Source organism: Mobula hypostoma, chromosome 3 (assembly GCF_963921235.1).
Source record: "Mobula hypostoma chromosome 3, sMobHyp1.1, whole genome shotgun sequence".
Lineage (NCBI taxonomy): Eukaryota > Metazoa > Chordata > Chondrichthyes > Myliobatiformes > Myliobatidae > Mobula > Mobula hypostoma.
In genome coordinates this window covers 25,882,956-25,897,779 of record NC_086099.1, presented here as the reverse complement: position 1 = coordinate 25,897,779, position 14,824 = coordinate 25,882,956, and the positions used below count along the sequence as shown (strand labels likewise).

The 14,824-nt window shown below is 40.8% G+C and overlaps 1 protein-coding gene across 4 annotated transcripts in view; it reads left to right on the top strand.

Annotated features, from left to right (window-relative positions):
* The window catches only part of arid3c (AT rich interactive domain 3C (BRIGHT-like)), a 587,014-nt gene that overhangs the window by 380,476 nt on the left and 191,714 nt on the right, over positions 1 to 14,824 (top strand). For all 4 annotated transcript variants that reach the window (XM_063042792.1, XM_063042791.1, XM_063042790.1 and 1 more), the window contains exon 3: positions 200 to 272. In XM_063042792.1, the coding sequence (XP_062898862.1) occupies positions 200 to 272 (73 nt within the window). The remainder of the gene's footprint in view (positions 1 to 199; positions 273 to 14,824) is intronic.

The following is a 14,824-nucleotide window of genomic DNA, read 5'->3' as shown; positions in this document are numbered from 1 at the left end:
GAACTTTGCTGTGGGGGTATATGATTTTACATACCTACTCTATGTTGAAGGACAAGACATGTTGAATGGCAAGAGTTGACTTACTAAGAATATGTTGTTTGTCTGCCTGTTGAGAAGTTAAACCCAGTCAGTACCAATGTATTTCACATTTCATTTGAGAAGCATTTAACAGGATTTTTCACTCCTGTTTGTCTTTCAGCTGTATGAACTGGACGATGATCCAAAGAGGAAAGAATTCCTGGATGACCTATTCAGCTTCATGCAAAAAAGGGGTGAGTCATTGTGAGAAAGCTGTCTTTATATCTCATTTCTGTGACTCTGATGCGATGACTTGGATTGACAATAGTGCTTACTGTTGCTGATACAGGTAACCGCAAAAAAATGCTGTTGTATATTGGAGTGAGTGACAATAGTGTATTGCACTACACCAATCACTCCTGTCTCTATTGCAGATTGCTATGGGAGCCAGTTCTCTAACTTTGAACCTGGGGAGGAAGCATTGTAGTTCTATGTCCTTATTTCTAACTGATGAGGATTGGTCAGGCACTTATTGGAGTTCACAATGGAAACAGGAGTGTGTTTCGAAGGGAAGGGTAATATTGAGGATACTTACATAAAATGATGTTTTATTGGTCAAAGCTGGGACAGCTGAGGGCCTTCTTTAAAAGTCCTGTTCTGGAGGGATTTTTCTATTTGCAATGGGAGTTGCTAAATCTTAACCTGTGACTTTATTCTACAATATCTTTGCTTGTTTACTGATTAAAACTGACATCCCATTTATGATAAATGAACTCTGTGCACAATTCTACTATTATATTTCAACAACTAGTGATCAAATATACAAATATCACCAACAGAAGATAAGCTTGCTAGCAGAAAGCTTCCGTGTTGTGTGGGTGTATGATCTCATGTCATGTTGAATAACAAACGTTAATAGTAGAAATTTGTGATAAAGAGGACCTGAACTACAAAAATCTTTGAGCATGATTTACATTGATAGCAAATAAAATTTGCATTCTCTAGTAAGAAAGTTCTCCCTACTCCCGAAAGTCTCTTTGGTGGAGGGAGTGATATCTTTTGGGTACTGTTGGCCCTCTAATCTTCCAGCCTTCACTCGCAGCATTTAAAGTGCTTACAGCTTATTTGGCTTTATAACTGGACTCATGTTGTCTTGATTAACCATTCATATTTTTACATTTCCAGAGGGAATCATCAGGAACAAAAATTTGTAAAGCTATGAAACACTGAGCCAGTCAGACGACAGTGATAGGTAGTCGTCAAGTGCTGAAATCCTGGTTGTTTTCACTATTATCTGTCTTGGGGCTTTGAGACGATTTTTGCAACTCAGCTGCTACCTTAGCTAATATAGAACAAATATTTGCAGTAGAAAGAAGACTTTCAGTGCAATGTGGTTGTGGCAGAGAGTTCCCAGGGCAAACTGAAACTAACACACGGAAGTTTCTGCACACAGTGGAAATCTTGACCAACTTTGACAGGTCGCTGCAGGAAGTCAGAGGATCAGGCAACCTCTGCAAATGAAAATAAACAGTTGATATTCAGGCGGAGACACTTCATCGACATCATTCAAAATGTCAACTGTCCACTTCTCTCGACAGATGCTGCTTGATCTGCTGAGTTCCTCCAATATTATGTGTGTACTACTCAAATTAAAACTAATTCTAGTTCCATTTGCCGCTCTCTGCAGCTGCCTGTATTTTCTTCTGCATCTTGTGTATTGATCTTACTTTTCCTTAAACTATGCCAAGGGATATATTTTCTTGAAGTAGTGAGCACTCTGCCTATTCTGTGACCTCATTCTTCCATAACTGGTGTGCAAGTGGTCTTTGATCTCATGATGGAATAAAAACAAACAAAGGAGGAAATTACTCGGCCGGTCAGGCAGCATCTGCGGAGAGAGGAACAACGTTTATTTTCCAGTGAAGAATCTGTTTTACTTCTGATTTCTAGTGTATACACTGCTTTGAGTTTGGATACAAAGTAGAAGCTGGGTGGGGGAAGGAGGGAGTGTGGCAGTGAGAAGAGGTTGCTCAGAGCTTTAGAATTTGTTGCAACAGATATTTGGGAATCAACCTACAGCCTTGGTGTCAGAAATGGTGGTTCTTAAAGTGTTTGGTTGTTGGGATATCTGGGAAGGTGAGAAAGAGGGAATCAGGGAACCTAGAACAGTACAGAGGCCCTTCGGCGCATGAAGTTGTGCCTACTCGTTAACCAAGATCAATCTAATCCTTCCCTTCTACATAGTCCTCCATTCTTATTTCATCCGGCTATCTATCTAAGATTCTCTTCAATATCCCTAATGCACCTGCTTGTACAACCATCCCTGCAGTGCATTCCACATACCCACCACGCTCTGTGTAAGAAGCATACCTCTGTCATCTCCCCAAAACTTTCTTCCTAACCCTAAATGTATGCTTCCTTAGTCGTGAATCTGTATAATTTTTTGCCACAGGCAGCTATGAGGCAAATCTTTATGTATATTTAAGGCAGAGGTTGATAGATTCTTGATTGGTCATGGCATGAAGGGATACAGGGATAAAGCGGGAGACTGGGGCTGAGAGGAAAATTGGATCAGCCATGATGAAATGGTGGAGCAGACTCAATGGATAGAAAGGTAGATACTTTATTTATCCCAAAGAAAATTACAGTGTCACCGTAGCATTGCAAGTGCACAGATATACATATATACAAATATTAGAAGAGAAGTGAACAGTCTAACAAGAGGGGGTCATCACTTCCCCAGCTATAGATTGACTCATTATAGAGCTTAATGGCTGAGGGTAAGAATGACTCATATAGCACTCTTTGGAGCAGTGCAGTTGTCTTAGAATATTACTGAAAGTGCTTCTCTGTTCAGCTGAGGTGGCATGCAGAAGGTGAGAAACATTGTCCAGAACCGCCAGGATTTTCTGTAGGGTCCTTTGTTCTACCCCAGCCTCCAGTGAGTCCAGTTTGACTCCTATAATACAGCCAGCCTTTCTAATCAGTTTATTTAACCTGTTGGTATCACCAGTGTTGATGCCATTGCCCCAGCACACCACCACATAGAAGATTGTACTGGCAACAACAGACTGGTAGAACATGTGAAGGAGAGACCTGCATACTCCAAAGGACCTCGATCTCCTCAGGAAGTAGAGGCAAGTCTGACCCTTCTTGTAAACAGCCTCTATGTTGGTGCTCCACTCAGGTCTGTCAACCTGGTGTACCCCAAGATACTTGTAGGTGCTCCCCACATGCACGTCTTCACCATCAATAGTAACAGGCAGCAGTGCAGGCTTAATCTTCCTCAAGTCTGTCACCCTCTCCTTTGCCTACTGATGTTGAGCTGCAGATGATCAAATGCACTATTTGAGAAAGTCCTCCACCAGAACCCTGTATTCATTCTCCCGTCCTCTCTTTATACAATCAACTATTGCTGAGTCATCAGAGAATTTCTGCAGATGACACGACTCTGTGTTGTATCTAAAGTTCGAGGTATACAGGGTAAACAGGAAGGGAGCTAATACAGTTCCATGTGGGGCCCCAGAACTGCTTATAGCTACGTCTGATACACAGCTCTGAAGCCATACACATTGTGGTCTGCCAGTCAGGTAGTCCATTATCCAGGATACAATGGAAGTACCGACAGCATTGAATGGAGCTTTCCCCCCCAGCAATGAGGGCTGTATGGTATTGAAGGCACTTCAGAGATCAAAACACATGATCCTCGCAGTCTTGCCCTGCTCATCCAAATGGGAGTAGGCTCTTTGGGCCAAATTACCTAATTCTGCTCATATATCTTATGGTATAAATAAAGTATTTTCCACTTTGATATTTATAGGTTGTTTAGTTTTGATTCTTCAAAGGTAGGCATGATGGTGCTGTTTACCTCAGTCCAACGTTGAAGCACAGAGCTGAGGCAGCAATTACCTTCCAGGTTTGCTATGCAGGTTAAGCCAGGCCTGGCTGAAGGATGCATCTTCCTTGATCTTACCCAGTAAAATGCAAATCATTTCCAGAACCTTGTGTAGATTTTCTGCCACAAACAAGAGAAAATCTACAGATACTGGAAATCAAGGTAGATTTTCTGCCTCCCATTTTCTCGAGCTGTATAACATCAGAAACAATGAGAAAGGAACAGCTCAGATTAATAACTAGATGTAACTACTTGCATCATGAAACACTCCCTGCTCTAGATTGCTTGCTGCCGATTGAGAACCAACCTGCAGGTTGGTCCTGGGATGCAGGAAAGTGAACAGGAAGGTGGGTGACCTCAGATAGACAATTTCTACTCACAGTAAGGCTGCAGTTGTAATCAGAGCATGCTTGCTCCCCACGTCCCCATCCCTACATTCACATCAGTGATAAAAGCTTTTGCTTACCTTTCTACCATTAGACTGAAAGCATGTCCCACCGGACTCAAAGACAGCTTCTATCCTACTGCTATTAGACTAATGAACAGTGTCTTAGTACAATAAGATGGGCCTCACAATCTATCACATTGTGAGCTTGCATCTTATTGTCTACCTGCACTACTTCACTTTCTCTGTAACTGGTACTTTATCCTCTCCTCTTTATTGTTGGTTGTTAACACAGACACTGCACCCCACTGTATGTTTTAACGTCCTTGTGATATAAATCTGACTCTGAACATGAACCTGTTATTGTTTTCCTTTGTACTGTCTTAATGAACTGCTGTACAGGTAATAAATTGAAATGTAGGAGCAGTGACCAGAGAAGTTTTTCACGGTGATGGTAATAAACCAGTTTACCAGATATCCATTAATCTGAGCTTTGTATCTGTGGTCATTGCATGCGTGCTTGGTTTTACACAAAGTGATGGATACACTGGGTATTTGTCCATCAACATTAAAACTCCAGTGCAAACATAGAGGGAACCAATCCCTCACTGTACTTCATTTTTTTTAAATTTAGGTAAACAGACCCTTCCGGCCCAACACACTGGCGCCATCCAATTACACCCTGGTGATCAATTAACCCACTAACACATACGTCTTTGAAATGTAGGGAGAAACTGGAGCACCTGGAGAGAGCCCATGCTGTCATGGGGAGAATGTACAAACTCCTTACAGACAGTGGCGGGAATTGTACCTGGGTCGCTGGTGCTATAGTTGTACTACACCCACCTCTACAATACTGTGGCACCCAAAACTGGTTGCTTGAATGGTACTTTCTTGCCATTCTCTTTTCTGACTCACTTTCAGAGAATTCTGCATTCGAACCTTCAGTTTTCTCTATTAATTTATACTCTTCAATATATTTTTGCATTCCTCACACTTGGTGCCAAAATATATTCCCTTATGGGTATCCACATTAATTGCTATCTGCTACTCCTCTGCCCAAGGTGATAGTCTGTCTGCAACTTCCTCTTATTTTTTTTTTGCCAAACCTGCTTGTACTACTTGCTGATTTAAAAGAAAATATTCACCTACAAATAGATCCAAATTATATGTAAAGAGAAGTTAATTATTCCAGTGTGTGGTACAGGAAGCAGTCTGGAGATTATCATCCTAAAGGCCTTGTTAGTGCCAGGCTCCTTAAACTCGCTCTGCAAGTTATTAAACGTACTTCTATATTTGTCACTGACTCCAGCTGGATCATAATTTATGGCAGTTCTTCCTCCCCAGAGACTCTTTTCACTTCACTGTGATTAGTGAGAAGTGTTGGCAATCTAAAGGCTTACTCTTAGTTCTGAATGCCATTTCAAATCATTGAGAGAGATTTTGTGGATCCTTGCCCTGCCTTGTGTATAGAGATCCCATTGTAGGGAGAGGGTCAGTAGCTGATTGGGGACTGGGCTAGGGTTGATGAACAAAGTACCTGCTCAGTGATGGGAAAAGGGAGGAAGTTGTCAGGAAGTCTGGTGCTGGGGTGAAGTCTAGTCAATGAGGAGAAAGTGTTGGATGGAGATCAGGTGACTAGCTGCGATAGAGGGCTTGGGGCAGGGAATAGGTAAAGATCCTTGGCGTGCATTTGAAGGCCTCTTGGGAGTTCAGGAATGAGATAATGTGGTGTGTTTAGTTGTGAGATGGTTGGACCAAGGCAGAGATTCGAAGGAATCAGAAAGGTTGTTGATAGATCAGGGTGGAAATCAATGGCTGGAGGTAGAAGAGACAGATGACTGGATGGGCAGGGAGATCTGCAGGTCCCTCCTGTCTTTAATTTGTGTTTTCTTGAATCATAACTTGAGATAATCTCATCCGTTGAGTCTATGTCAGTTTTCAGGGCAGTCTGATCAATCTTATACACCCATGTTTCTCTGTAATCAATCAATCAATCAATCTCGCTCTCTCTCTCATTCCCTCCCTCCCCCTGTCTCCCATCTTTCCCCCTTCCCCCTTTCTCCCCCCCACCACCTCCACCATGATTCTCCTACCACTCACTCACATGAGGTCCAGTTCATTTTTCCAACAATCAGCAGCACTTTGAGCAGCTGGGGGAAACCCATTTGCTCATAGGGAATACTTGGGATCTAAACACAGTCGGAGGTGGATATCAGGATTGAATGTAGGTTGCCAGTGCTGCCGCATCTTTTAACTGCCTGATCTATGGAATTGTGGGCTGTGGGTAGTGTTGTTGCTAAGTACTGAGGGCAGGAATGGCAGTAGAATTTGGGGCGGCACTGTAGCTTTAGCAGTAGAACATTACAGTGCCAGTGACCCAGGTTCAATTCCCACGGGTGGTCTGCAGAAGTTTGTATGTTCCCTCCATCACTGTGTTTCTTCCAGGTGCTCTGGTTTCTTCCCACCTTTCAAAGACATATGGATTAGTAAGTTAGTTGGTCACATGGGTGTAATTGGGCTGTGTGCGCTTGTTGGGCCAGAAGGGCCTGTTACCATGATAAATAAAAAATGCTAAATAGAATAAAATCATCTGTGGAATGTGATTTGGTGAGCTCCCAATCCCATACAGCATTGTGAAGAAATGATTGCCTAATGAAGCCGGATGATTTTCCCTGTAGCTCGCCAAGACGAGGGTTGATGGGAAGTGGCATCACACCTTGGGTAACTTCTGCAGAAACCTCGTCAGACGTGCCAGAGCGAATCGTAGTGCTCAGTCAGTTTGCTTGGCAGAGTGGTGGCCCCCAACTCAGCAAAGGCCACAATTATCATTTAGTCTGGAAAAATGGTTTTAAGTGTTCATTCATCATGGGTAACCATGGTCTATCCATGACCATGATGGTTCTTGGCAAACACTTCTGCAGAAGTGCCTTGCCACTGCCTTCTTCTGGGCAGTGTCACAAGACGGGTGACCCGGCCATTATCAGAGAGTGCCTGCCTGGGGTCAGTGGTTGCAAAACAAAGACTTGTGATGTTCACCAGCTGCTCATACAACCATCCACCACCTGCTCCCATGGCTTCTCGTGACGCTGATCGGGAGGGCTAAGCAGGTGCTACACCTTGCCCAAAAGTGACCTGAATACTAACGGAGGCCCTTAGCCCTCCTTTGATAGGGAAGTACCTCCACTCCACCACTCAGGGATTTTTTTGTAATTTTTTTTATTGAATTTCAGCATCAAACAAACATTTCCATAAGATGCATTTCAGATACTGTACATATATATCATATAATCATATTTGTCACAAATCTCCACATAGTATTTATCTGAGGTATACACTTATAGAAAGGAGAGGAAAGAAAGAACAATCGAAAGAAGAAAACTATGTACAGAGTAGGGAGTGATTTTTTTTTACAACATATTCATTGACTTGTGAGAATATAATCAGGCCTATGAGGTGTTTTGTAGTTAAACCATTTTTTCCAGTATGAATAAAATTGTTCCAGCTTATGATTAACAGATGCTGTTATCTTCCACATTTTGTAAATGTCCATTGTAATTTCCATCCATGCATTTAAAGTTCGGCCCTCCTGAGATTTCCTGGTAAGGGTCTTTTTACCAGCTGCCAGCAGTACATTCATTAAATATTTATCTCTTTTCAACCATTTTTGAGGTATATACCCAAAATATATGGTCTTACTCTCTAAGAGTATTTCACATTTAAAGATGTCTTGTAGGGCATTATGTATCCCACTCCAATAGTCTTTGATAATGGGGCATTCCCAGAAAATATGATAATGGTTTGCATTTTGATTTCCACAATTTCTCCAGCAAGCAGGAGAGTTACTATTATAATGGGATTTCTGACAGGGTGTAATAAAATATCTTATCAAGTTTTTCCTCCCGAACTCCCTCCATTTCTGTGAACTGGTACATTTCCATTGATACCTCCATATTATTGTCCAGTATTCCTCAGATATTATTATCCCTCCTTCCTTCGCCCATTTTGTTTTAATGTATGAAGTTGAATGTGTTTTGAGTTTTGACAAACCCTTATAAACGCTTGAAATTATTCTACTACCATTGTCTGAATTATATGCTTTTCTAAATAGCTCTATCAGACATGTACTTGCCTTTGTTACATTTTTAACCATCCTAGTAACATACTGTCACATCTGTAAATACCGGTAAAAGTCTTGTTTTTCTAATAAGTGTTTTTCTTTGAGCATTTAAAAACTGGACAGTGTTCCTTCTTTCATTATATTGCAACTAGCTGTTATTCCTTTAGCTGTCCAGTCCTTAAATCTAGCATCCAGTTTATTCAGCGTAAAATCCGAGTCATATGCACACCGTTTAAGAATTGCAATGTCTCTCTCAAGTTTATATTCTTTTATAATAGTTTTCCATATCTTGAGTCCATTACACCCACGGGTTGTCAATATTATTTATGTAACTTTGTAGGTTGTTAGCAGCCAAAATTGCCTATATGGGGATGGGAAGTATTTTTCCATCCCCATATAGGGGATGTTTCAAATGGAACATTCCAATGGAAATGTTTTTCCATTGAGCGCCATATGATGGGTTGCACCAGCATATCACGGCTCTCAATTGTGCTGAAAAATAATAATCTCTAAGGTAGGCCCTATCCCCCTTTTCCTTGGCTAATTGCAAAGTTTTGAGACGAACCCTGGGCCTTTTACCTTGCCATATATATCTTGATAGCATCTTGTTCCATTCATTGAATTGATTTTGGTTAATCTCTATTGGTATGGTCTGAAAGAGATATAGTAGTCTGGGCAGTATATTCATTTTAATAGATTCAATCCTTGAACTGAGACCAAGAAAAGGAATTGGGTTCCATCTTGTTATATCTTCCTTAATTTTTTATATATAGGCTGATAATTTCATTCTGATAATTTTACCAAATCTTTTGGCATAATGATGCCCAAATATTTGATGGACTCTGTTTGCCATGGCGAAGGATATCAACTTTCAATTTCTCTTGGTGGACTATAGTTATATGAAAGCAGTTCAGTTTTATCTATGTTGATCTCGTATCCTGATAATTGGCCATATTGTTCAAAGGATTGCATCAATTTAGGTAAAGAGTATTTTGGTTGCCTTAGATAGATCAAAATGTCATCCACGTAACAGGCCAATTTATGCTCTGTCCCTTTAATAGTAATTCCCCTGATATCTTCATTTTGTCAGATGTATTGAGCTAATGGTTCCAGATATAATGCGAAGAGTAACGGTGACCATGCACAACCCTGTCTTGTGCCCCTTTCTTGGGTAAAACTATTAAATAAGTATCCATTGATTTTAATCCTGGCAGTAGGATAGTCGCATAGTGCCTGTATAGTTTTAATAATTGTATCATGTAGACCAAATCTATGTAAAACTCTGTAAAGAAAATTCCAATTAACCGAATCAAATGCCTTTTCAGCGTCCGTGCTTATCACTATTGCTTCAATTTCATTTTTTAACATATGATCCATAATGTGAAGTGTCCTTCGTATATTGTCTTGTGTTTGGCGTTGTTGTATAAGACCTGTCTGATCATTATGTATCAGTGTGGTAGAAACTCTTCTAATCGTTTGGCCATGATGGAAGTAAATATTCTATAATCCACATTAAGAACAGATATTGGTCTAAATGATCCACATTCCATTTTATCCTTGCATTCTTTCGGTATGGCTGAGATTATCGCCTCCTTCCAGCTGGGTGGCATTTGCGACTTTCTTAGGGCCCAGTTCAGTATGGGGAGTAAAATAGGAATTAACTCACTTCTAAACTCTTTATACCACTCTGCCGTATATCCATCTGATCCTGGTGACTTGCTTAATTTAAGCCTACTAATTGCAGCTTTTAGTTCAGCTTCAGTTATGTCAGCAGTCATCGTTCTATTTTGTTCTTTGCTTAAAGTGGGTAACTCTAAAGAATTCAGGAAGGTGTCAGTTTGGGTTATGCTTCCCACTGGAACTTTGGAATATAGAGTTTTGTAAAACATTTCAAAAGCTTCTTGAATTTCACTTAGCTTATTTTTTTTTATCACTTTTGTTCTTGGATCCCTTATTCTATGAATTGTATTTTCTGCTATTTTTTTTTTCAGTTTCCACGCCAGTATTTTCATAGATTTAGATCCACTTTCATAGTGTCTGTTTCAGAAGCGTTAAATTTTTTCTAATTTCTTGTGTAGCCAAACTATTAACTTCATTCCTAATTTTTCAAATTTCCTCTAGTGTATCCTGTGCCAAACTCAATTTGTGTTTTTCTTCTACTTCCTTCAGCTTATTTTGTAATTCCTCTAATATTCTATTCCTTATTTTTTTCTTACATGAAGATACCGCTATAATTTTCCCTCTTAAGACAGTCTTCAGAGTACATATCCCATAGAATGGGAGGTGAAACCTCTCCATTATCATTGAATTCTAGGTAAAGACCAATTTTTTTTTTAATTCATTCCTTAAAATAGGGATCATTAAGTGGACTTGAATTTAATTTCCAAATAGTATTCTTTGCTTGTAGGTCAAAATCAACAGATAAATATATAGGTGCATGGTCACTTACATCTATTGTCCTAATTACACAGGTGATTATTTTGTCTCTATCTTTTCCAAATGTTATGAAATAGTCTATTCTTGTATATACAGAATAAGGGGCAGAATAATGAGTGTAATCCCTTCCGTCAGGGAAAAGGTCCCTCCATATATCAATTAGACCAACATCCTCAAAAAGACTGTTAACTTTCTTATGTAAGGACTTTGTTTCATAAGTTATTCTATTGGAAGAGTCTAACTTTGGTTGTAATTGTAAATTTAAATCTCCCCCACATATCAAGAGACCTTCTGTTTCTGTTACCATAATATTAGTAACTTTCTGGAAGAAATTAATATCACTTCCTGGGGGTGTGTCTATTTTCAATAAGGTAACTGGATTTCCATCTAAATTCCCCCTTACCAGAATATATCTGCCATCCTGATCTCCCATTTTGAATACTTTTTCAAAATTTAGCTTAATTGAGATGAGAATAGCAACTCCTCTTCTATGTCTTGATTTATATGAGGAGAAGAACAAATTAGTGAAACCCATTCTCTTTAATTTTCCATGCTCATTATCACTTAAGTGAGTTTCCTGTAAATATACTACAGAGACTTGTTCTTTTTTCATTTTTGATAGAATTTTACTACACTTGACTGGATTCAATAGCCCATTGACATTAAAAGAAATGAATCTTACTTTGTCCTTAGCCATGTGTATTTATCTGTTAGTATATCATTGAAATTTGCAGAATATAACTTAATCGATCTACTCCCTGAACAACTAAGGGCCAAGAAATGTGAATAATAAAAAAAAGGTAATGAAGGTGTGATTCCAAGGCTGGGGTCTCTAGATGACCCTGGGTTGGGCTAGAAGAAAAGTCTAGCCATGGGGGATAGCTCCTCCTTCCTGTGGGTTGAGGGCCCCTGTTGCAATACCTATAAAAGAAAGTAAAAAAAAAACGATGTCCATTACACAGAAATGATTTCCCCGTGTATTCCTCCCATGTATATATTCTCACTTAAGTGAGGAAAAGGGAATGAATAAATGAATTTTTAAAAATTGAGTAATATAAAATCCACATTATAACACGTCTTTCTCGAGATAGGTATATCACCGTCTATTTTTGCTTCCCTTTAGTTTATCAACACTCTTAAAGTTAGCCAAACCTTATGGCTCTTCTGGAGGAGGTGAGGGCTGCCCTTAGAGAACTGACAGTCTCTTCCTAATACCCTTCTCTCGTCCTGCTCCCGTCCCCTGCTTTCTAGGTTCTCTTACTATTTCCCAAGCAGCTCGGGATAACTGCTCAGCCAGACTTTCCCTTGGTTTGACCACACTAATGGACAGTTCTCTGTTGTTCATGTCTGTAGTCGCCTCCTCCACTGACTGGTACAGTCGCATCCCTTCTTGGTAAAGTACCCTCAGTTTAGCAGGGTACGGGGTTTGGAATTTAATCTTTTGTCGCTTTAATATTCGTTTCACTTCGGAATATTCCTTCCATTTCTGTCGGACCGCTGGGGGGTAATCATGATCGAAGTATATTAACTTCCCGTTTCAAAAAACCCTCTTCTTACCCCAGGCCCTTCGTAGAGTCTCTGCCTTGTTCTTGAATCGAAGGAATTTAAGCACTATTGAGCGCGGTTTACTTTGTCTGTCTGGACGAGCAAACAATGGCCCTCTCAACTTCAATCTCCATAGTCTGGGGAATCTCCAGCGCCTCCTGCAGCAGCTTGTCTACAAAGTCCATCATCGACAATCCCTCCGCTCCTTCGGGAACATTATAAATTCTGATTATTTTCCGTCGTGACCTTCCCTCCTGGTCGAGCAATTTACTTTTCTGTTGATTTAATATTTTTATGGTCTTACTTAGTATCTGTTCCACGTTTTGCACACGATCTTCCACCTTCTCAATTCGAGTCTCTGCCACCGATATTTTCTGATTGACATTGGCGAGCTCTGACTTTATATCATTGAGTTGCTGCCTTATATCTTTTTGGACTTCCCTTATCTCTTCCAGAATCCTTATCATATTTGCTGCTTCGTCTGCACAAGGCCCATCGTCAGCTTCGCCGCCACGCACACGTGTAGGAGAGCCGCGTGCTGTACCACTCTCTTCCATAGGCTCCGCAGTGATGCTTTTTTTAGCTCCATTCTTCCTCCCCATTCTTCCTTATCAATTCAGATATTTTTGAAAGATCTTATATTTGATGGATTAACGGGGCAAAATATGCGTTTTTACGGAGGAGTTGTTGATTTAAGCTGCCATTCTGTCACCAGAACTCCACCACTCAGGGTTTTAAATGCGTGGAACTGAAAGAAACTGTGTCTGGAAAATGTACCTACTTTACACAAGTAACATTAATATAAAAATTGGTCTTAAGACTGAACTCCACAAACTGGCAGTGTGTTGTTCTCTTGCAGCTTGGAACATAGGCTGGAGATCAATCAGAGTCTTAAAAATAAGCTTTAAACTCTCTGTATGGCATGCCTCAGCTGCTCATAACCATAAGCGAGGGCTATTCAACAGCATAGTGTTAATATATCAACTGGTCTAAGTGCTTCTCCTTACCGACTTGTACAGCCTGTACACGTTCATGAAAAACTGCCATAATGCCTTCCATCTTTGTTGAGTATACCTTACTCTGAATCAGTTAAAAGGTAAGAAGATCATTCTCATGGAGCGAATTCATTTTCAATGTCAATCGTAAGAATGTTACCAAGCTCAATTCTTTTCCTATGGTTTTAAAGTTCTCCTAGGATATTGAAATTCAATCTTAATTCACTCAGAACAAACCCTTTGATATACCTCTATAGCCAATACCCGCCAAAAGGACATCTGCAGGCATTCTGACCTCTGCAAGGGACTGGCAGCTGTTGGTGGACCTCGAAGGGCAGCTGAAGTTCCCCAACCATATCGCAGCCACCACCCTACGACCAGACATTGTCCTAGTGTCTGAGTCTACTAAGCAAGTGGTGCTGCTGGAGTTGACAGTCCCATGGGAAGATAGCTTGGAGGAGGCCTTTGAAAGGAAGCTCTCCAAGTACGCAGGACTGGTCAGCAACTGTCAGCAGGCTGGATGGAGAGCGAGGTGTCTCCCAGTGGAGGGTGGTTGTAGGGGATTCGTAGCCTGTTCTTTAGTTAGAGCCTTCAGCATTTTGGGCATCGAGGGAGAGAGGAAGAGGAGAGCCATCCGCAGTACCACCGATGCGGCAGAGAGGGCCTCAAGATGGCTGTGGCTCAAAAGAGGGGAGCCATGGAGTCATAAGTAGCTAGCCATCTGGACACAAGCTGGGGTCTGATCAGCCCTGGCTGGGTCACCTGGAGGAGGTTGTACGATGTTGAAAGACCCGAAACACCCGATGATTCCAGGAACATCACTGAAGATGTGTCCAGAAGCATCAATAGATATATGTACGCAGCTGCTTTTAAAATAGTCACTTTTTAATCTAAGTTGCATCAACGACATTTGTTTTGGTATCTATCGCCTGTGATATAGATACCCCTCAACCACCAACCCTGTTTCTTCAACTCTCCTATTGTTAGTCCTCTTCTGTTGTGAAAGCCAAGCCAAGGACCAATGTGTTACAGCAATTTCTTATTTGAGAATTGCTGTCTTTGCATGTGCTTCTAGATGGTGAGGTTCAGGCAGGTAATATGGTGAGATTCAGCAAGCGATTCAACTACTGATGATACTGCAACTAAGAGACATCCACACTTTCTTGCACATCCACATTTTGCATTAGAGTGGTATGGTAGCATGGTGGTTAGCGAAACGCTTCTCAGTGTCATCTGTAAGATCGTGGTTTGATTCCCACTGCTGTCTGTAAGGAGCTTGTACATTCTTCCCATGAACAAGTGGGTTTCCTCCAAAGGCCTTGGTTTCCTCCCACATTCCAAAGACTTATGAGTTAGGGTTAGTAACATGTGGGCATGCTATGTGTTGATGCCTGAATCATGGTGATACTTGCGGGCTGCCTCCTATACAG